The 21,322-nt window shown below is 46.4% G+C and overlaps 1 protein-coding gene across 1 annotated transcript in view; it reads right to left on the bottom strand.

Moving 5' to 3' along the window:
• The window catches only part of LOC146026928 (all-trans-retinol dehydrogenase [NAD(+)] ADH4-like), a 43,005-nt gene extending 32,273 nt beyond the window's left edge, over positions 1-10,732 (bottom strand). Inside the window, exon 1 of the mRNA XM_083157974.1 lies at positions 10,661-10,732. Coding sequence (XP_083014100.1) covers positions 10,661-10,678 — 18 coding nt within the window. The 5' untranslated portion in view covers positions 10,679-10,732. The remainder of the gene's footprint in view (positions 1-10,660) is intronic.
• Positions 10,733-21,322: the final 10,590 nt, after the last annotated feature.

Raw genomic sequence — 21,322 nt, 5'->3', positions numbered from 1 at the left:
GGCACACAGCCCCCTCCCCCTTGCAAATTGGCCATGCTATTTATGGTTTTCCAAGGGAGGAGGAGAGAAAGAAAATAACTCTTTTGGCCATGTTCCCTCCTGTTGGCCACACCCCTCTCATTGGCCATGCCTCCTTTTATTACTGGGGCTTGGTGGTGCTTTCAGCTGCCTTGGTTGTATTCAGAAAGTCATAAGCTTTCCAAGGACATATCACAATGCATGAAAACAACAGAAATAGCATGGACCATTATGACTACACCCTTAAGGGGTCGTCCAATTAAACCCATCTTCGAACTTAGATTGTCTCTTAAGATGATAAGGTAGTGTGCAAAGTCTGAAGACGATTAATTAAAGTGTTCAAGAGTTATCGTGGAACATTCATATACACCAGAGGTGGGGAACCTTTTTTGTGCCTTGGGCCGTTTGCATGGGGAAAAAAAGTCTTCGGGGGCCATATGTAAAAATTTCTCTAACATATTGTCCTGCTGCAGCCGTCCCACGCTCCGGCGGCTGCCGCTGAATAGGACTGACAGTCTCCGGCTGCTGCTGATTAAGAGAAATCTCGCAAGAACTACCGACCTCTCGTAAGAATTCCCCTGTACTTGACTCTCTGATGGTGAGTTGTATCACAGTGTATGGCCAGAAAAGTACATTCATAATGCTGATTTACAAATAAAATAAAAAGCAAACCTGTCACTGCTAATATTTGGGGATTTACACAAACAGTGTAGTATTTCAAATTCTGGAAGCACCTTTTGTTAGTGTAATAGGGATCTCAGAGCCAGATGAGAATGGCCACTTTAAACACACAGGGTGACATTAAATGAGATGCAGAAATTAGTTTTTTTCCCGCCAAAAACGTCCAAAAAATCACACTTTCCCCCGAGTTCCCATATTTAATGAGATGCGAAAAAAAATAGCAAAAAACTCAGATTTTGCCCCGAAATCGCACATTCTGAAAGTGTGATTTTTAGTCACGCCGGAACTCGCATCCAGATGTTTTCCCATTGAAAAGTATACAATTCACATATTTAATGAGATGCGAATTTGGGAAAATGTGTCTAAACATCGCACATTTTAATGCCTAAAATCCACACATTATCGCACTTAATTGCACTTTTTTCCCCAGAATACTTACCTCATTAAATATACGAATTTGCGGCAAAAAATCGCATTCTATTAAATGTCACCCACAGTTACTACTTTAGGACTGGAATTCTCCCATAAAAGTCCACAATGACCATGAAAAGCTTACTTCGGTTAGTTATTAACTGAACATATAGAACTGCTGCACACATGCTCTTTTGTTACCAGTTTATGTACAAGTGTTCTTTGTTTAATTGCATAGTATCTAAGTGGAGAGGGTATTTCACAATGGCTGATGGGAGGCTGGGCAGAACAAGGACATGTTCATCTTTCAAAAACTACTTGAATAAGTCTTGCCTCTTATTATGCAGGGCATACACTGTCAGTTCAACTTTCTGTCAGACTGCATCAGATATTGTGGCCATACTGTACACTGAGATATGAAATATGTAACTGTAACTGAAAAAAACCACTTTGAAATAGTTTGAAATCGTTCACCAACTATAATCTCCCTGAAGAAGTTTTCAAAAGTAGGCAAGTGTGCCGTATTTAACACATATAACTGTGACAGTGAAGGTGGCCCCTCTCAGCTCTGGACCCCATAGCAGCTGCACTCCCTCCACCTATGGTAGTTGCACCATTGGGCCTCTGATAGATCTGTGTATGTTTTCATGGGTGTGACCAGTGGCATAGCTATAAGCTGCCAGTCCTCACAGCAAGTCCACGATCCCCCATCCCACCATGTTCCAGATGTTCCAATGCCTCCATGGCTTGGTCCTGACTTTGTAATGCCACCAGCTACCCCCAGGTCTTGACATTGCAAATCCAACAGCCCCATGGAGCTACTTTTCAAAGTTTTCAATGTGGCCAGATGCAGCCCCACAGAGGTCATCTGGCTTGTATGGTCCTCTGTGACTGGCCAAATTCACTGACAGTCCATCCCAGCAGGCAGCTGAGATGAACTCTGCAGCATAACTGGGTGGGCGGATCTACTGCTCAGAGATTTAAAGGGGGAAGGGTGGTCAGTGGGATCCAAAGTATTAAGGGTACTTGAGGGCACAGGGAAAGGTGAGCCCCGGAGACAGTACCGGCCACATAGCAACTGCACTCCCTGAAACCACGTAGTTACGCCACTAGGTGTGACCTACTATATCCATTGCAATTAGGAAAGTTAGCAGATACTGTATGCATGTGCAGTTTAGTGACTTTAGGATTAGAAATTCTATAGTTTTGTTGTTTAAATTACTATTTTATTATTTAGCACCACACTGAAACTACGACAGTCAGTATGCAAGTATGTTTGCCTCATGTATAGTGAAGCTGTAGTACACAAATACTGTAAATCTGTATAATTATAATTACATTATAAAATACATTGATTCTGCAGCATATGTGAATAATGCTAGTGTATCAGTAAAGGAGAACAAAAGCCAGTTTGTTTATATAGTACCTCACTGTCAGGAAACAAATGCCCACATCATATTAGTACAGTATGATGGATATTTTCAGCGATTATACACAGCCTATATAGAGGGGCCAAATTCAGCCCCATTTGTTATGGGCCAAATTCAGCCCCACCCCTGATGTTCGTGGTTTGCACCGGGCTGTTCACTCTGGGAAGGGAGGGCTGGGGATGGGCAGGGGGCGGCAGCAGGGGAACGCCTAAAGCTTTATGGGCATCCCCATAAAAACACTGGGCATTCCCCTGCAGACTCAGGAATGGTGACGTGTGAATGGGGCGTGAGGCTGACATCACATGATCCCAGCGCCCTCCCCAAATTCGAACAACAGTCCATGCTGACTTTTCTTAGTGACCATCAAATGATTTCTCCTCCTTGCGGCTGCATGCCAGGGTATGTGTTAGGGTACACATCCTCTCACATGTTAGAGAGGGGATTCGCGCGCCGGAAGGGGGACATCAGTCTGGCGGCAGGCGGCATTTACTTGTTCGCTAGGCTATAAACATACGGAGCCTGGCGAGAACAGGTCTGAATCTATCCCACAGTGTAGAAGCTAAAGGGTTTGTTATATGCAGTTGATGGTAAAGCCTCCATACACTCAGGGCCGGCGCCACCACTAGGCAGCTGTAGGCATTTTCCTAGGGCGCCGGCCACTGGAGGGCGGTAGTCCGGAGCTGGGGGTTCCCAACATCCTCGTCGGTAACCCAGCAACCTCGCCTCATCACACCCTCCCCCTGTCACTTCTAACAACCCACCCGCCCAATGCCGCTGTGGAGAGACACGGCAACCGGCAGGTGAGCTGCTTCCCCCCCCACCCCCAGCAAACTCGGTGGCTGCTGCCGCACCGCTCCTGCTCCCCCCCCCCGGAGTGACCGTATCCTCCACCCCCCCTCCCGCAGCAGCCACATCATCCACCCCTCTCCCGCAGCGGCCGCATCATCCACCCCCCCTCTCCTCCCCCCGGTAACAGCGCGACAGTGGGCACCGGGGCGGGGGCCCTGGGGCGCTCCGGTGGCTAGCACCGGCCCTGCATATACTGGGAGATGTTTAATGCAATTTGGGTTCTTTCCTATGATTGCAGCAATCAATCACAGGAAAAGAACACAAATTGCAGGTGACTGGCAGAGGGTCTGATGCAATGCGCAGTCCCGTGCATATCACACCAGACCCTCCGTGTCACCCCTGCTGCAGAAGCAATCTCTTTGAGTTGGGCTGGCTTTCCTGGGATTGCATGCGATATATCGCATGTGATCCTGCCGCCTGGGAAGGTCTGGGGGGCTCAAGGGAGCACTGCATGCGACTTCTCTGAGGGGAGAAGTCACCACAGTGAATGGGGGCTTAATTGTGCACAATAGAACAGTGAAGAAGTTGTGATGGGAAATCTAGTTCAGTTTAGTGATTAGTACATAATGAACTAGTTCACCCAAAAGATTAGTTGAAAAGATTAGTTCATTTAATGCTGCCGGGAGCGGGGAAGGCAATGTGGCTGGGAGCGTGGCAGGTCCTTGAAGTCCCTTGCTTTTACACATGCTAGTGTTTACTGGCCGGGTTTGCTGAGCGGGTGGTATGACCAGGCATTGTGGCGGGCGGTGCGACTAGGCAGTGTGGCAGGCAGTGTGTCTGGGAGCGTGGCGAATGGTGCGGACGGCAGCCTTTGCAGCGTGACCTCTGACCACATGACGATGCGAAGAGACGCACACCGGGTGGGAAACAGCTGGGCAGCCTGCCCATAATCTGTCCTTAATCCCTCTTTGCCTAGCATCTGCCCCCTCAATCTCTCTTCAGCATCTGCATCTCTCCCCGCACATCTGTGACCCTCTCGGCCCAGCATATGCCATTCTGCCTGTATTTCTCCAGCATCTGTCCCCTTCTCCATTGCCAGTATCTGTCCCCTCTCCCTGACAATCATCTCTTCCTCCGCTCACTGCCCATCATATTTCGTCCCTACCCCTCTCTGCCCATCATCTTTCCCCCTATCAGTATCTCCCCATCATCTGTCCCCTATGCCCAGCAACTGCCCCACCTCTTCCCACATCTGTTCCCCCTCTCTGCCAAGCATCTCTCCCTACATTTGTCCCACCCCTCTCTGACAGCATATGGCTGCCCCTCCCCCCCTCTCTGGTCAGCATTTGGCTGTCCTGCCCTCTCTCTGCCCAGCATCTGGCTTTCTCCCTTCTATCTTTTTTTCCTTGTACCCTATCTATCATTTGTATTCTCCATCCATTTTACAACACCCGCTTTTACCTTGTTCCCCTCACAACTGACTGTTCTTCTCACATTTGCCCATTCTCCCTATTTTATTCCTTTTCTGCTCTCTTCACACCTTACGTCACTCCTACTGTGGGTATTATGTGTATAAGGTACATTACTATTGTGGATTTACTGTGTAATGCGTGCTACTGTGGGCATTATGTATAAGGGGCACTACTATTGTGGGTGTTTTCAGTGGCACCACTGTGGGCATTGTGTTTAAGGGGCACAACTTCTGTGGGGATTGTGTATATGGGGCACTACTATGTGGTGTATTGTGAATCAGGGGCACCATGTGTAATGTAATGTAAATAAGATTTTACTACTGTATAGTGCAATTAATTGGGCAGGAGGGCGCCGGACACCCTGAAACCGTCCCTGCTTCTGAATTCAGGATGCTTTCCTCCTGGGCCCCACTGATGGATTCAAGCAGTGCAGGTACTGTTCAATCTGTATCTGCGCTCTCAGGGCCTTATTCTCGTTAGGTCGGTGAAATGTACGTACGATCCGTTTCACCGTACGTCTCCCGTACGCGGACGGTGAGCGAAAGTCCGCCCACAGAACAGCCGCACACGGACGATCACAAACACAGACAATGGGGAATGGCGTACACTTGAGCGTACGCCACCATGTACGGACTGATCTCCCTCTTAGCCACCGATACCTGGCGTACATCAGAGCGTACGCCAAAGTGCACGGACGGATCTCGTCCATTTTCACACCGACACCTTCCGTATATCTGAACGTATGCCACAGTGCAAGTAGAAATTGAGTCCAAAAACATCATTGTTGCTCTTAGAAGTGGTTTATGTGTCTTTTTCCATATAAAAAACTGGTATGTTTGTGCTACAGTGAAAAAGTTGACACATGTCGACTTCTGTGAATTGAGTGTCCTGCTTTTTAAAGTATACAAAAACACTTTCTGAATGGGTGTAGATGGTTATAAAATAACTACCTTGACATATATAAGCAGGTCTTTGAATGAATCTTACCTAAAATTAAACCAACCTTTACATGTTGAAGTATAGAAAGATAAGCTTCCAATGTGTTTGAGGGCTGTGTGTGGCTTGCAGGTAGTGAAATAATGGTTTTCACTTAATAGCCTGCAGCATTGCTTATTACATTCAGGTGTATGTGTTTGTGTAGTAATCAGCGTTAATTAGCAGACCCAGGCGTCCGCTCTAATACGGTATCTCTAGGGGTGGTCTGGAGCTATATTTGGTGTCCGCCTGTTTTTGGGCCAAAATGCACGGTGCGTTCGCCGATCGAGGAGGTTGCGGCACCGTACATTTTTGGTGCACACCCTCGTGTACGCCCATGTTTACGCCCAGTTTTCCTCATTATTCCGGCCGCTCCCCTAAAAACGCCCCCATGCCGCCCACAATGACAGTGCTCTTGCGGACAGGTTTTTTCCCACGGAGAGACCCATCCGTGAGCGGTGTGAGGTCGCCGCATAGCGAAAGCTACACATGCGCAGTTGAAAAAAAAAAACCCCGATCCGCCCGTATACGGTCCCACCGTACCAAGCAGAATAAACCCCTCAGTGTGTACGTGCTCTTTGGGTGTGTTGGGGGCGGGAGGGGGCGCCAGGATTTTTTTTGGCAGGGGGAGCTTCATTTCTAGTTACGCCACTGGCAGGAACTGAAGGAACTACATAAACTGAATGAGCTGAATGGAAATGGTTGAAACACCCCTAATATGCTGGGTGTTTAGATGTTCCTTGTAATAAAGATGATATGTTGCAATCTCACTTCTCAGAACAATGGTGGATATAGTAGATACAGAGTCACTCTGTAGCTGGAATTCAAGCAGTAACCAACTCCAAAGGACCAAATGCTGTGTTGACTTGAGCTGCAGAAAATTTTCTGACAAAATGGGTGTCCGCGGTTCACGGGGTATTAGGATTGTGGAGAGTGTCATCCTTAACATTTGGCAACCAATACGTGTCCTGCCCTTAATAGATAGATGAAGGCTGGGATACCACAAAACAGCATAAAACTCGGTCCGTTCCAGTTGAGTAAATCTCCTTTGAAACAGGAGAGCACATTCAGCAAACGCTGAGCTACCACATCCCAGCCTGTGTAAGCTGGGTGTCCAGCAGCAAATCCCTGCCACACTGGGTAGCTTTATCAAGGGACACTGTATATGCTATCCACCATTGTGCGGAGAAGCGTGATTGCAACATATCATCTTCTTTATTACAAGGAGCATCTAAACTCCCAGCACATTAGGGGTGTTTTAACCATTTACCTCCAATGTTATATCATCTACCTGGCTAAAGGACAGCGTGAGGACTTTTCAACATATGGTGAACTGGTATAGTGCACGTAAGCTCCCAGTAATGTTTGTGTTATCTTTGTTCATTTAATGATTTTTGATTTACCACCCCTGGGAGTTTGTTTATTGTTCTGTATATTGCGAGATACAAATATTTTTTATATATTTTTGTATTGTAGAGGAACAGACGGCACTCTTGGATTTTTAAGAATGAAGACAAATGCTGAATGTCTACGTTTCAGTTTCATTCAAAAACTGTCATCAGGAATAAAACAGGTACATATTTTGGTAAGTATTGGCTTTATTAGAATATTACAGGAATGAGATTCAGCATCTGGTGGATTGGTGTGGAGTAAATAATCTCTTCCTTAATGCTAGCAAGACTAAGGAGATTGTGGTGGATTTTCGTAAGAAAAAAATCTACCCCAATCATGCCAATACAAATTAATGGAGCATGTGTGGAACGTGTTTCCAGTTTCAAATTTTTGGGGACTCAGATTTCTGAGGACCTAACCTGGTCAATTAATATTAAATGCTTGGTAAAAAAGCCTCATCAACGCCTTTTTTTCCTTAGGATGTTGAAAAAACATCAACTGTCACATCGTATATTGCTAAATTTCTACCGATGTGCAGTTGAGAGCATCTTGACCAGCTGCATTTCTGTTTGGTATGGAAATTGTACCACTGCAGAAAGGAAACTTATACAGAGGGTGATTAAATCGGCCCAACATATAATGGGTACTACACTCCCGTCTGCTGAGGAGATTCAGAGTAAACGCTGCTTACGAAGAGCACACAATATTTTAAAAGACATAACTCATCTGGCAAACGGATTATTTGTGCTATTACCGTCAGGTAGGCGGTTTAGGTGCCTACGGAATAGGACGTCTAGGATGAAGAATAGCTTCTTTCCAAGGGCTATTGTTAAATTAAATAGGGAATGCAGCTTGGGTGGAGGGTTAATGGGTTTTTAGTATTCATTGTATAATTGTAAACTGTATACAGTTTATGATACAATGCACACTCTCCCGCCTAAGACATTAGAAAACATTCTCCTTTGAATGAGCTGCATGAACTCTATGGACTGAATGAACTACTGAACTATTCATGAAGCTATAAGCTTAGTTCAGTTAGCAGCACCACCATTGGTAGTTTAGAGGTACTGACTCAGGATGAATGTATATGAGTTGATTAGCATGCAGCTGCAGCAGCACCCATAAACCCAGTAGAATATTAAGCAGAGTATGTGTGTGTTTGTGTGTGTGTGAGCAACACACGGGCTGTGTCTACACAGAGCAACGTGAGAGGTTTTCGATGAGCTGTGCTGTGTTGTACTGTCTATTTTGATTTTCCAGCATCATTAACTAAGCATTCATTAACTACCCATCACTATGGTACTAAGTATTGACAAATCTGTAAAACTTTTGGTTATTGGGTGAAATTTGTGAGATAATCAGAAAGTGAGAGGTTTGGTAAGAAATCTCCAGTTATTTTAAAGCGGCAATCAGTTACACTGTAAACTCAAACTGGTTTTGCAGTGTAAATGATTTCCAATTCAAAAAACCTGAAGATTTCTTACCAAATCTCTCACTTTTTGAATCTCTCATGCTATTACATTTCACCCATTGTTTCTGATATTTTCATTTAATAGACATTTCATTTGTCCTTGTGGTGACTTTTAGATTTGACACATACTGTAGATCATATTCCTTCAGTAAGTCACCTGCTTGATGGCTGCGGGCTGACCGGTCAAGGTGGTGGACAAGAAAGTGACTAATAGTCACACACACATGTCTTCCACATATTTGTACTACTGTACAGTATCTGGTCAGCGGTATACATTGCATTGCATATAGTGTTTAGATTGTGTGCTGCTTGTCACAGCTATGGTTCTGTGTAACACATTTAGATATTTTAGATCTGTTAAGCTATATTATGAGAGAAAAACATTATACATTGGAAACTAATTATTCAGTGATTTATACACATGTTATAAATTTGGACCTTATTCTGGTTCATTCGTTCGGACGTGTGCACGGACCCTTGCGAATGACGCAATCCCTGCCTTGTGAATGTTTTGCCCGCACCACCTATTCACACACCAAATTTGTTTGCAAGGCTTGTGAGCGGATGTTTTACATGAACATCCATTCGCATGCCCACTGACAATGGAATACTGGTGAAGACGCACGCATATGTAAGGGTGGTCCAGACCACTCGGACATATGAGCAAAGAAATGCAGGGAATTGGCCTGGCAGCTGGCATCCGACTATGTCAGCTGTCCGCCCCCTGCACGTGCATCACGACTGCATTAGCATATGTACGCCCAGTGTTTTAATGGGAACGCCCATGAAAAGCAGAGATCTTAGAGACCCTTATTTGTTACTCAGGCTGCTGATGGTGTCTTAGATGATCCAAGATAGCGGTGTCTACTAGACCAGACAACTCCTGTTGCATTACCATATCTGAGCATGGCTGCTGCTGCCAAGTAAGCTGCAGCCATGCTCATTCTGTACACACCTGAATCATGCACTGTATCTGTGTAGGATTTCTCCTACAATCCTAGGTAAGATGCTGGACCGTAGTCCTGTTGTCTGCTCTACCAGAATGTCTGGAAACAGAGGCGTACCTAGATAATTGTGGGCCCCATAGCAAAAGTTTGAAAGGGCCCCCTATTTAGCAACTTATTGTGATAAATGTATGTAAAACATATACTTAGACAGCAAAGATGGGCCCTCTTCAGCTCTGGGCCCCATAGCAGCTGCACCCCTTGCACCTATGGTAGTTACGCCCTTGTCTGGAAAATTCTAGACTTTGGGGGACATATCTCAGGATCCCAGGAGATTAGTCAACCCTTCTGCAGTAAAGTAGCATTGCCTACCTCTGCACATTGCCATAAATTGTGGAATTCTGTGGTAGGGGCAGGTTTGTGGTGTCACACCTCCTCCACCCCTTCCACAGTTACCCCTGGGTACTTCCCTACAGGATTTCCTAGAAGGAGTCTCACAAAGTCAACAACTATATCACTTGTGGGGCTGTGATTATATAATACGTACATTCCAATGGTACAGTGACTGATAATAATGATAAATAGTCTCTGTAGGGAACTGAATACTAATATGGCCCATATAAATATAAGCAACACACTCTAAACAGCAAGTTACATTAAGGGCTTCATTGCTAATGTATTTAATAGGAACTACAAAAACATTACATTTAATAATAAATCTTTTTTTCATGAAATATGTTATTAAATATTTATTATATAACACCAGTTATAACAATGTACACTTTACTAATTCATTTCTGAATACTGTACATTAAAATTTGTTCCAAAACTACAAAAAATTGCTTTTATAAAAAACACATTGCTATCTATGATTTATCCTTTTACATTACATATTTATTTAATATACTTTAGTAACTGGATCATGATCGTTAAAAATAAAATTAACTTGATTTAATCTGTACAATATGTCATTGGAAAGACACTGTCGGGCAGGAAAGTTGAGGTTCTATCTATACAGACCAGAAGATTAAACAAATATATTACAATTAACAGACATGAACAAGCTGGTTTCCTTACTTGCCCAACTGTGCTCATGGTGGCTTGTCCCTCTCTCTGAGATGCTGAAGTTGTATAGTACAATCTGCTTGTCCTAGTGCATGCAGTGTGCTGCCTAACATGGGTTAAATATCCTGCTGTTATTACCAGCCCATAACCCTCCCAATCCCCCCTTCCCTGCCCTCCTCCCTGCTCATGTTACTACACTACTGATAACACCACAGTGTTTAAAAGACAGTACTTGTCATAAAGTAAATATAATTGCACCTATTGTTATTGGCTATGACCAAAGTGTCAATCTATTTACAACACAGTTTGATCACACATTGCTTTTCTATGCATATTGTATTCTTGAATGTGAGCCGTACACAGGTGCAAATGTGGCTGCATTCTGAATGTCAAGGGATTGCAAACTTTTGAATAACGTAATGTCTGCAATAGGCATGGAGTGGGTTAAACATCCAAGACTGTTGTGTGACCTAGGGAAGCATGTGACTCGGTGGTCCAATAAGGACTTAGGGAAGGGCAGTGTTAGCTGGGATATCAGGGCAGGAAAGGGAGGAGTATTTCTCTCTTTCCTGAAAGTTTTAATGCCATGAATAAATAAATCAGGATTATAACACCTTTAGCCTGTTATTCACTAGCCTTAGCGAACGGATCTGCTGTGGAGAGGCGAGGAATACTTCATCGTCAAGTGTTGCCAATGGGGTGTTCCATTTCTCGTGCATAATTTAAGGGGTTACACACCTTTACACTGGGGCGTTGAAGTGTCCCCGTGTCAGGGCTGGATCTCTCACTACCTTTAGGAATTGCTTTTTGTTGGCCCTGCTTATTCTGAACGCTGCGCTAGGCTCCTGGGGGGTTTCTGTTCGCTATTCGGACATTTTGGTGTGCTAATTGCTGAGGTTGGAATGGAGGAGCGGTTACTTACCTGTCCTTTCTGGGAATCCAGATTGCCGCTGTGTATGACCTCTGTTACCTGAAGTAATTTGTTCCCATGGGTAACTTGTCTGCCGCTCACTAATAAGGGCCGCTGCGGGCGTGGCCGGATCCCATCATCTGGTTCGCTTGTCTACCATAATTGGGCAGGATGGGAACCAGCTGGCTCTAGTAGTTGTCAATGCAGGGCTGCAGCCATCTACCCGGTAGGCCGGGTCTCCTTGGTTGCGTGGGCTAGGGGCAGCTCGCCCTGCAATGTTTGCACTTCGCAATTCTATTTAGGGAACGTATGTTCCGGGCGTTGGGTTGGCTGATCTGCGCAGTCAGGTTGGCGGGGGTTGGGGTTAATGTTGTCTATTCTAGGAGATGTTTAGTGCCGGGAACTTCGGGGTGGTACTGGCGCATTACCTAATGGGTATTTTCTTTTTGATTTTTCCAAAAAATGCCCTCCCCTCTCCACCACCCCATCACCTTTTGCTTGCTGCTGGTTTAGGGTTGCGCAGACTCTGCTTACGATACGCTATTGTCAGGGAGGAGTCTATCCTTGCTGTTTTGCTACAGCTGCATGGTGCCCCTCGGGTGTCTTATCTGGTAGTGCTTTCTAGGACCCACGCTGCGTTTTTTGCTGGCATCAGATATCCGACTAGTCCCCGGGGTTCGGGGGTTTAAGATTAGGCGGCCGAGATGGATCTGACGGCTGGGGGTGGAAGTGTGTCCTTGGTTCCTGTGATGCCCTAGGTCATCCTCCCAGTGGCCTTGGCAAACATTTATACACTGGTCAGGCTTTCCTTTGCAGGCTCTGGCTCCTGCAGTTTGGTGGCTCTCTGATGACCTGATGTCAGTTTGCTGGGTCGAGGTGGCGTTGTCCAGCAAGTTTCCATTGGGAATTTGGAATCCATTCCCACTGCCTTGGGGCTGCCACGTCGGCTATAGCCGCTCAATTGGCCTTGTCGAGCTTTAAATCACTAGGAAGGTGGCGCGCCGCAATTTAAATAGTACATTAGGCCTCACCTACTGCGCTGTAGGTCCTTGCGCTTTGTATGTATGTGTTTGATTGAGGTCATTTGTTTATTCCCCCATCCTTGTCCATCCTACTCGGGGATTAGCTACGCTCTGCTGTTGGGCCAGCGTCCGGAGTTTTCTCGCTTTTTGCCTGAACTGACGGACTGAATTTGATCACTCTGATTCGGCTATAGTCTCAATTAAGAGTCCATCAGAAGGTCCAGTCGTTTTTTCTCCGGCCGAGTACACCCGTTTTTTCCTTATACCCTTCCATTACCTTGCCCTCCCCCTGTTTGTCTCTTTCCATCTTTGTTTCCTGGTATGGCTTCAATTGGTATTGGAGCATGTCTTAAGCACCTAAAATTGTGCTTCAACAGAACAAATTTATTTTCTTTTTGGCAGATCCTCCTATTATACTTAGGTCAACCCTTTAATATAAATACTACTAGTCTCCTCTTATAGCTTCTCCTTTAGAGGTATGGGGAAGGATAGGCTCAGAGTGTGCATAGTTGAACATTCATTTGTGTATTGGGCAGCCGGCTGGGCCTCATCTGGGGGTAGGCCGGTTGCGAATTCTCTGTTAGTCTGGTGGCTTGGAGTTCGAGGGCCGTACTGGCTTGAGTTTAGAGGCGTTCCTTGAGGTGAACGTCCGCCAGTGTCTGAGGTCTTTGGTACTTCAGCTGGAGGCAACAATTTGGGAAAATGTCCCGATTGAAGCTGTCGGCCTTGATCTTGAGTGATTTGCAGCCATTAATACAGCTTGGTTTTTCTGCACCTTGGTTGGTCTCCAATTGTTTCCCCGACTCCATTTTGAGAGATGTTAGAAATGGTAAGGCTTCAAATGAGGCTCGGAAGCAGCTATATCGGCGGTGGCACAGTGGGTTCTAGCTGCCAGAGGTGCTGTTGACCCACAGGAGAGGATTAGGTTTTGGTGCCATCAGGTCTTCCTGCCTAACGTGGTGCATTTGGTTAGGGATGGTTCATTAATTTTGGAGGATCTATCTCTGTTTGTAGCTCAGTGCGTTAGGTTGGTGGCCGGGCGGGGATTCTGGGCTCAGAGTCCCCGCTTTGGCGGGAAAGAACGGCAGGTGAATAGAATTAGTTCTTATTCAAATGATGATGCTACGTATATGTTTGCTTTTTGGTGCGCTCGCCTCTCATTGGCTTAGGCCTTCGCTCGATCTCCCGCTCGGGGGGCAGCGAACCCATCAGATGGGTGGGTAGTCAATGCAGTAGGTCGAGCGGATACCGCTTGTTAGGGTAGGCTTGATTACGTATGCAGATTGTGTGGGTGGAGCTTAGTTAATTAGCCGTTCTTTCTGGGCCACCATTAATTAATTAATTATTAATAAATTAATCTAGCTTAAAAGTGCTAAAATAAATCAGCTAACAATTTCTGCCAAACCTAAGTCTCCGAGTCTTTATTTCAGGTTTAGTTTGTAAGTTTTGAAATGTGATGTATATACATGCTAGAGGTCACACACATCAGATGCTAGGATGTTTAGAATAACGTAATGTCTGCAATAGGCATGGAGTGGGTTAAACATCCAAGACTGTTGTGTGACCTAGGGAAGCATGTGACTCGGTGGTCCAATAAGGACTTAGGAAAGGGCAGTGTTAGCTGGGATATCAGGGCAGGAAAGGGAGGAGTATTTCTCTCTTTCCTGAAAGTTTTCCCGCCCTCCCTCCCTTGTGTTATTATGGTTGGGTGGGTGTTAATCGCGTTGGCTGATAGGCGGGAAAGAACGGCAGGTGAATAGAATTAGTTCTTATTCAAATGATGATGCTACGTATATGTTTGCTTTTTGGTGCGCTCGCCTCTCATTGGCTTAGGCCTTCGCTCGATCTCCCGCTCGGGGGGCAGCGAACCCATCAGATGGGTGGGTAGTCAATGCAGTAGGTCGAGCGGATACCGCTTGTTAGGGTAGGCTTGATTACGTATGCAGATTGTGTGGGTGGAGCTTAGTTAATTAGCCGTTCTTTCTGGGCCACCATTAATTAATTAATTATTAATAAATTAATCTAGCTTAAAAGTGCTAAAATAAATCAGCTAACAATTTCTGCCAAACCTAAGTCTCCGAGTCTTTATTTCAGGTTTAGTTTGTAAGTTTTGAAATGTGATGTATATACATGCTAGAGGTCACACACATCAGATGCTAGGATGTTTATTGACTGATAGATTTCACCTAGGGTTTACAAGTTACACTTCTGTACATACACATATATAATATCTCTCATCTGTCTCACGAAACCGCCACGGGCAGCAGTGTCCCACAATTGGAGGGGGGGGAGGGGAGTTCGGAGTCTCCATCATGTGCGCAGAATTTATTTACAGAAATACAGGGAAAGGGGGCATGGCGAGTTCATAGAGCACTGGGCATGACCCCCAAAGCGGGGCCTGGATCGCAGTTGCGTCTTTGCTCTAAAGCTGCATCCCCTTTTTGTGAGTCCACAACTCTTTTCCTTGAAAGCACACGGCAGGTTGCATACAGGACTCCAGATCCTGCAGTTTATAAAGTTTGGAGGTATGCATACATACATACACATATAGCATACATACAAACTGCAGACATGGACACACACACACACACACACACACACACACATTGCATACATACACACAGCATGTACACTCATAGCATACATACAGAGAAGCATAGTACAGATACAGCATGTACAAACAGACACAGCATACATACACACAGCATGTAAACACAGACACACATGCAGCATATACACTTGCACACAAACACATAGTATACACCCCCTCCCTCAAACATCAGAATAGTATACCTGCTCAGCTGCAAAGGACAGTTCCTGCAAAACCCATCCAGCTTTCTCAAACAGTCACATGAGAAAACTTCCTAGGAGGAGCTGCACGTTGCCTCTGCAGCCATCTCTGAATACCTTCAGACAGCCCCCCTGCATGCACGTATGCACATGGACTGTATAGCAGTGGCTTCCCATTGGAAGCACTCCATGCTAATCACAGCCTAATACCATTTGCAGGTGGAGGTTCTTTCACCACCTTGGACTGCCAGTCCAGACTGCAAAAGTAGAGTGCTTGCCATGGTAAGCCCCTCCCCAGGTTTAATGGAACCCCTATCTGCCTTCTAGGAGCTGCAGCCAATGTCAGCATGCGTGCTACTCAACCTTGCTCGAGAGATATGCAAAAAGTCAATATATGCATCCGGATTTTGTCTTCGGTGCGCTTTTAAAGCATGCCCTGTATGTACATAACATATTTTGAGGAATAATTCAACTGCGTAAGTCAGTTGAGACATTGGCTGCAGAATGTGCCATGAGGCTGACAGCCAAGCTATCTTCTATTCAACAGGAGTTGATTAGATAACCTCATAAAACAGTATGAATTGTGGGTGCATTGAGTACAGGGACTGTAGGTCTAGCACAAGCCTCCATACCTGACATCTGGGCACAGAAATGGAAGTCCTAGTAGCAGTATTTTATCACGTTAACAGACACTATGGGGGTTATTTTGGTTTATTTGCTGCTCCGTGTGTTTGCACGCATTTCTGCCCATGTGCATACGCAGGGTGTGCAGCCACACCGAACAGGGTGTTCACTGGGTGCATGCAAGTGTGCAGGCGGGGGGCATGGTGGTGCCGTGGCCCAGGTCATTTACATATGGGAACGCCCAGCATTTCATGGGCCTTTCCATGAGAATGCTGGGTATCCCATGCAATTGCCCAAATTACACGGGTGTGAGGGGTGGCCAGCTGACATCAGCTGCCTGGCCACTTGTGAGCTGCCTGCCCACTTCCTCCCGAGCTTCCACGCATATGTAAGTGACTTGAGAGTCACTTTTCTATGCGTGCACTTCGCCATAATTCGATGGTCGCCAACCATGGAATGATGTGTCTGGAACCCACTAGGCTGTAAATGAATGTTACTGTGTAAGTATTAAAAATCAGTACTTTTCAAAGTACCGTATATACTCGAGTATAAGTCGACCCGAATATAAGCCGAGGCACCTAATTTTACAACAAAAAAACTGGGAAAACGTATTGACTCAAGTGGGACCCTCACTCGAGTATAAGCCGAGGGGGGCTTTTTAAGGGGGCATTTTTTAAATTTATAAGCCGAGGGGGGCATTTTTTAAACTTTTTAAAAAATGTTCTGAAAAAGTAGGTTTATACTCGAGTATATATGGTACTTGGTAAAGCCATTTTAATTATGTATCTGTTGCTATTTATACTGTTCTACTGCAGGGGCGGATCCAGGATAAAATAACAGGGGGGGCACCATGATAAAAGAGGGTTTGGGTGGGGGAGGGGCGGTGTTAGTGGTGCCAGTGTACATGCTAAGAGAGCTGCAGAGAGAGGGTGGGAATGGGATTAAAAATAGGCTCTGGCATTTAAAGTACGCAGACCCACCATGGTGACAAAAGTGAAGGATGTAGTTGTGCGTATGCAGAAGGCGCGCTCTGCAAAAGGGGGCATGGCCACTCAACAGGGGGCGTGTCCTTGAGTGTAGTGTACCACACCATATACAACTTCTACACATTATGCAACAAAATACTAGACCCCATTATAATTGACCCTTACACATGATGCCAAATGGATTGTGTCAAAATTCACATAATGCCACATGGATTGAGCCAAAATTCACCATCAGTTACAGTCTGTTCTACTGTTAACAGACACTATGGGGGTTATTCTGGTTCATTTGTTCCCCCGTGTGAACAGATAGATCTATCGGGGGAAATTTACCAATATGAAAAACCTAGTTTTTCGTATTGGTATTTCCCCTACGGCTGCATACGACTTTTTGAGTCGTATGCAAAGTCGTGTTCCGGAGGGGAGATTACAAAGCAGTCAGATACGACTGCTTTGTAACCCTCCGATGGTGTAATGATTCGTATTAGTGGCACATATATACGGCCGTTAATACGAATTTTTCTAGCAGTCTGCACGGATCAGTCAGATCCGTGCAGGCTGCAGTGTGTAAAAAAAAAAAAAATCGGCGTAACCAGCACCAGGCTGAAGGAGCCGGGACCGGTAATTAAAAATCAGGGAACCCGACAAATAGGGGTTCCCCGATTTTTAACAACCAGCCCCAGGCTCCAGGTCCGGGGCTGGTTCCCAAAATACGGGGGACAAAATGACTAGGGGTCCCCCGTATTTCAAGAACCAGCCCCAGGCACAACCAGCCAGCAGGGTAATGTCACAGCCGGGGGACACTTATGATATAAGGTCCCGCGGCCAAAACATTAACCCCCTGACCGGTCAGCCTGGCCAGGGGCCCTGGGGGAGTGGGGACCCCCCCAATGAAGGGGTCCCCCCCCTCCAGGACTTACCTGACCAGGCTGAAGCCTGGTACTGTCCCCGATGCCCCTGGGCGGTGGGCATCGGGCTGATTCAAGTGTAAAAAATAGAATAATCTATTGTTTTTTACTGTGGCACTACAAGTGCCAGCAAGCTGGGACTTGGAGAACCACAAGTGCCAGCCTGCTGGGCATTAAAGGGCCCGCTGGCACTTGTAGTTCCACAGTTAAAAAAATAGTACACAAAACACACTGACACACATTTAAAATAAAACTTTAATACATACAAAGCCCACACATACTAATACTTACCTATCTTTTTTCCGTAGGTAACCCTGGTCATGATGTCCTGTGTCATCTTCGGGATCCATGTCGACATCCTTCTTCATGTCGACGTCGCTGTCGGCGATGGCGTCCCCGTCCGGATCCGACGAAATCCATGGAGGAAGCTGTGGAAGGAAACCATACTCACCTGTCCCAGCGCGACGTAGTCCAGGTAAGGGTCTTGGCCAAAAAAACAAACCGACACCCCGAAACCAGCCGGACAGAGAGCCTGATTGGCCTGATTGGCCGCTAGGTGCTGGTGCTGGTTACAGCTGTGGGGGGGGACCCCACGCCGATTTTTTTTTCTTTTTAATTTTTATATTTTTTTACACTGAAGCCTGCACGGATCTGACTGATCCGTGCAGGCTTAAAGCAAATATGACAGGGAAAGCAAGGTGTATTTTCCTGTCGTATTTGCGTGGGTGTTTCACACCACTTAGCAGCCGTATTCTCAGTACGGCTGCTTAGTACATCAGGAACCACCATTCTTTTGAATGGTGATTTCTGTCGTATTCTATCGATGGTGTAGGACATTCGTATTTGTAAATACAAATACGAATGTTCCATCTTTAGGAATACGAATTGTTGTATTTTCGGGATTGTAAATCCCGAAAATACAAATTCGTAAAAAAAAGGTGTATTTCTCCCTACGAATACACCTTTTTTCTACGAATCCATTTTGGTAAATGTCCCCCATCATGTCAGCAAGTATATGTTTGAACCTACAATAAACTAATTGGTTCCCAAACTTTTTAAAATCACAGCACACCAGGGCATCAGAATTTGTTCACGCCAACAAGTAAATTGTGTTTATGTGTCATCCATAGGTTCAGTGGTTTGGTGAGGAACAGGATTCATTGCTGTTTGTCCACATATTTTATGATTGGTATCCACAGCATTGGCTTCAATCATTACATTATGCATAAATAATTTGAATGGACTTGGACCACCAACCCAGGGTATCCCTGCAAGTACTCTGCGACACCCCAGGCTGCCACCGCAGGTGGGGTATAGCACTCCGACAGTCAGGATTCAGACAGTCATTAGTTATTGGGCACCCCTTGTAGGCTCAAAGTCCTGCTACCTTTTTCCATTGCTAGTCGTTTGCAAGGTGATTGACAGGATCCGGTGTCTGGGGGTGGGAACCGGCCGTTTAATGGGAGTGCCAGGAAAAATGCAGACATGACCAGGGCCGGCGCCACCACTAGGCAGCCTTAGGCATTTGCCTAGGGCGCCGGCCATTAGAGGGCGCAATTTGAAGCAGGTCCCCCCCCCCTTGGATGGAGGTGAGTGGCGGCAGCATCCGCAACTTCTCCTATGTGGACCCGTTCCCCTGCCCACCCCTGGCGTTCTGCATCCCCCGTCACCCCCCACCCCTGACAACCCCCCCATTGAAGGATGCAGCGGCATCCCGGCACCCCCCCTGTGTGGAGCGGCTGGCCTGCTGCCGTAATACCTGGACCCCCCTCCCTCCCCTGTGTGGAGCAACCAAATAACTGGGACCCGGTGCCGGCAACCCCCCCCCGTGTAAAACGGCTGGTTTGTCGCCGCAATGCCCGGAACCCCACCACAACCCCCAGGGGAGCGGTGGAGCAGGTGAGGGAGCCGGCACCCCCCCGTGTGGAGCGGCTGGTCTGCCGCAATAACAGGACCCCCGGGGAGCAGGTGAGCGCCGGAGCACCCGCACCCGCCTGGGGCGCTCCGGTGTCTGGCACCGGCCCTGGACATGACTGAATAAATGCAGGCATGTCTATAGAAAAGGTTGCGTGCACAAGCATTTTAAGGTTGGGTGTGTGACATCATCCCAGCTTCCAAGTCCAGGGCTACGCAGTGCTTGGTGCCCAGTGGAAAAATCAATCGATGATGAGCGTCTGACAAATGGTTTTGGACATATTGTATATGCTCAGCTGTGAATTCTTCACACGGCCAACATCTATTTGCAAGGCGAGATTTCACTATTGTGGAGCCGCGCCTTCCTGATCGCTGGCCCCTACTAATTTGCACAGCCGCAATCAGGTCTGAATTAGGCCTATAGGCACATTGATATTATTTGCATGACCCCCATCCGGGGCTACTGCCCATGTGCAAGTGTTCACATTGCAGGACATATAAATGCCGGTGATACCAGGTTTGTGTGACCATAGGGGATGGTATTAGGTTGACAATCATTAGGTTGACACCTCTAGGTTGACATGCATGATGGTCGACATGCAGGAAGGTCGACATGACTGAGGGTTGACATGTGTCATTAGGTCGCCATGCGTTAGGTCGACATGGGGAAGGTTGACGGTCAAAAGGTCAACATGGGGTTTTGTCCTGATGTTGACACATCTAGTGGTGTCGACCTAATGCTTGTCGACTTAGTTGCTGTCTACCCAATGATCCATGCCGACCATTGTCTATTACAGACATTGCTGTTGTTTATGCTCTGTACATTTTGCATTCATTCTTCAACTTCCAGTTACAATAGAAACCTTGCCTCTGGTTATGTTTCTTCTGAGATGTCTGGCGTACATTGCTGATTTTTTTCAAAAGGTTATGAGCTCAGCACACTGAATGTGGAAGATAAAGAATCTCAAAGTACTGCTGCCACTGGATTACAGGAAGAAAGCCAGGAGTATAGAAACAATCCCTAATGAACACATTGGGAGAATGTGTACAGCACTGGGGTAAAGAAGACTTTGGCTAAACTTGGTAGTCCCCATGAAAGCACTGGGCTTTCCCTTGGGAACGCAGATGTGGCATTGCCAAATGCTGATGTCACATGAGGTCAGCTCCCGCCCCATTTTCAGCGACCAATGGTGGAAATAAAAGTCAGTTCATACTGACTTTTATTTCCTAAGTGGAGAAAAATAATTAGATGGTCAGCAACCATCAAAAGATTTCTATCCCCATTGGCCGCATGCGAGGGGATATGTTCTCGTACATATCTCCTTTGCATGCATTCAAGGAATGCGGGTGGTGGCAGGGTCTGGGTATTCGTCGGGGTGGCGGGCGGTACTGACTCACCGCCGGGACCCGCTCAGGATGCTGTCCGCTCCCTGCTGCACATACCTGGACACTACCCACTAACTGCATGGTGAGCCGCCACGTGACACAGATGGGTGAGTAGCAGGCCCTCTGTTCCACGTTGG

Source organism: Crinia signifera, chromosome 1 (assembly GCF_055691185.1).
Source record: "Crinia signifera chromosome 1, ASM5569118v1, whole genome shotgun sequence".
Taxonomy (NCBI): domain Eukaryota; kingdom Metazoa; phylum Chordata; class Amphibia; order Anura; family Myobatrachidae; genus Crinia; species Crinia signifera.
Note: the sequence above shows the minus strand (reverse complement) of the source record. Positions and strands in the feature narration are given on the sequence as shown.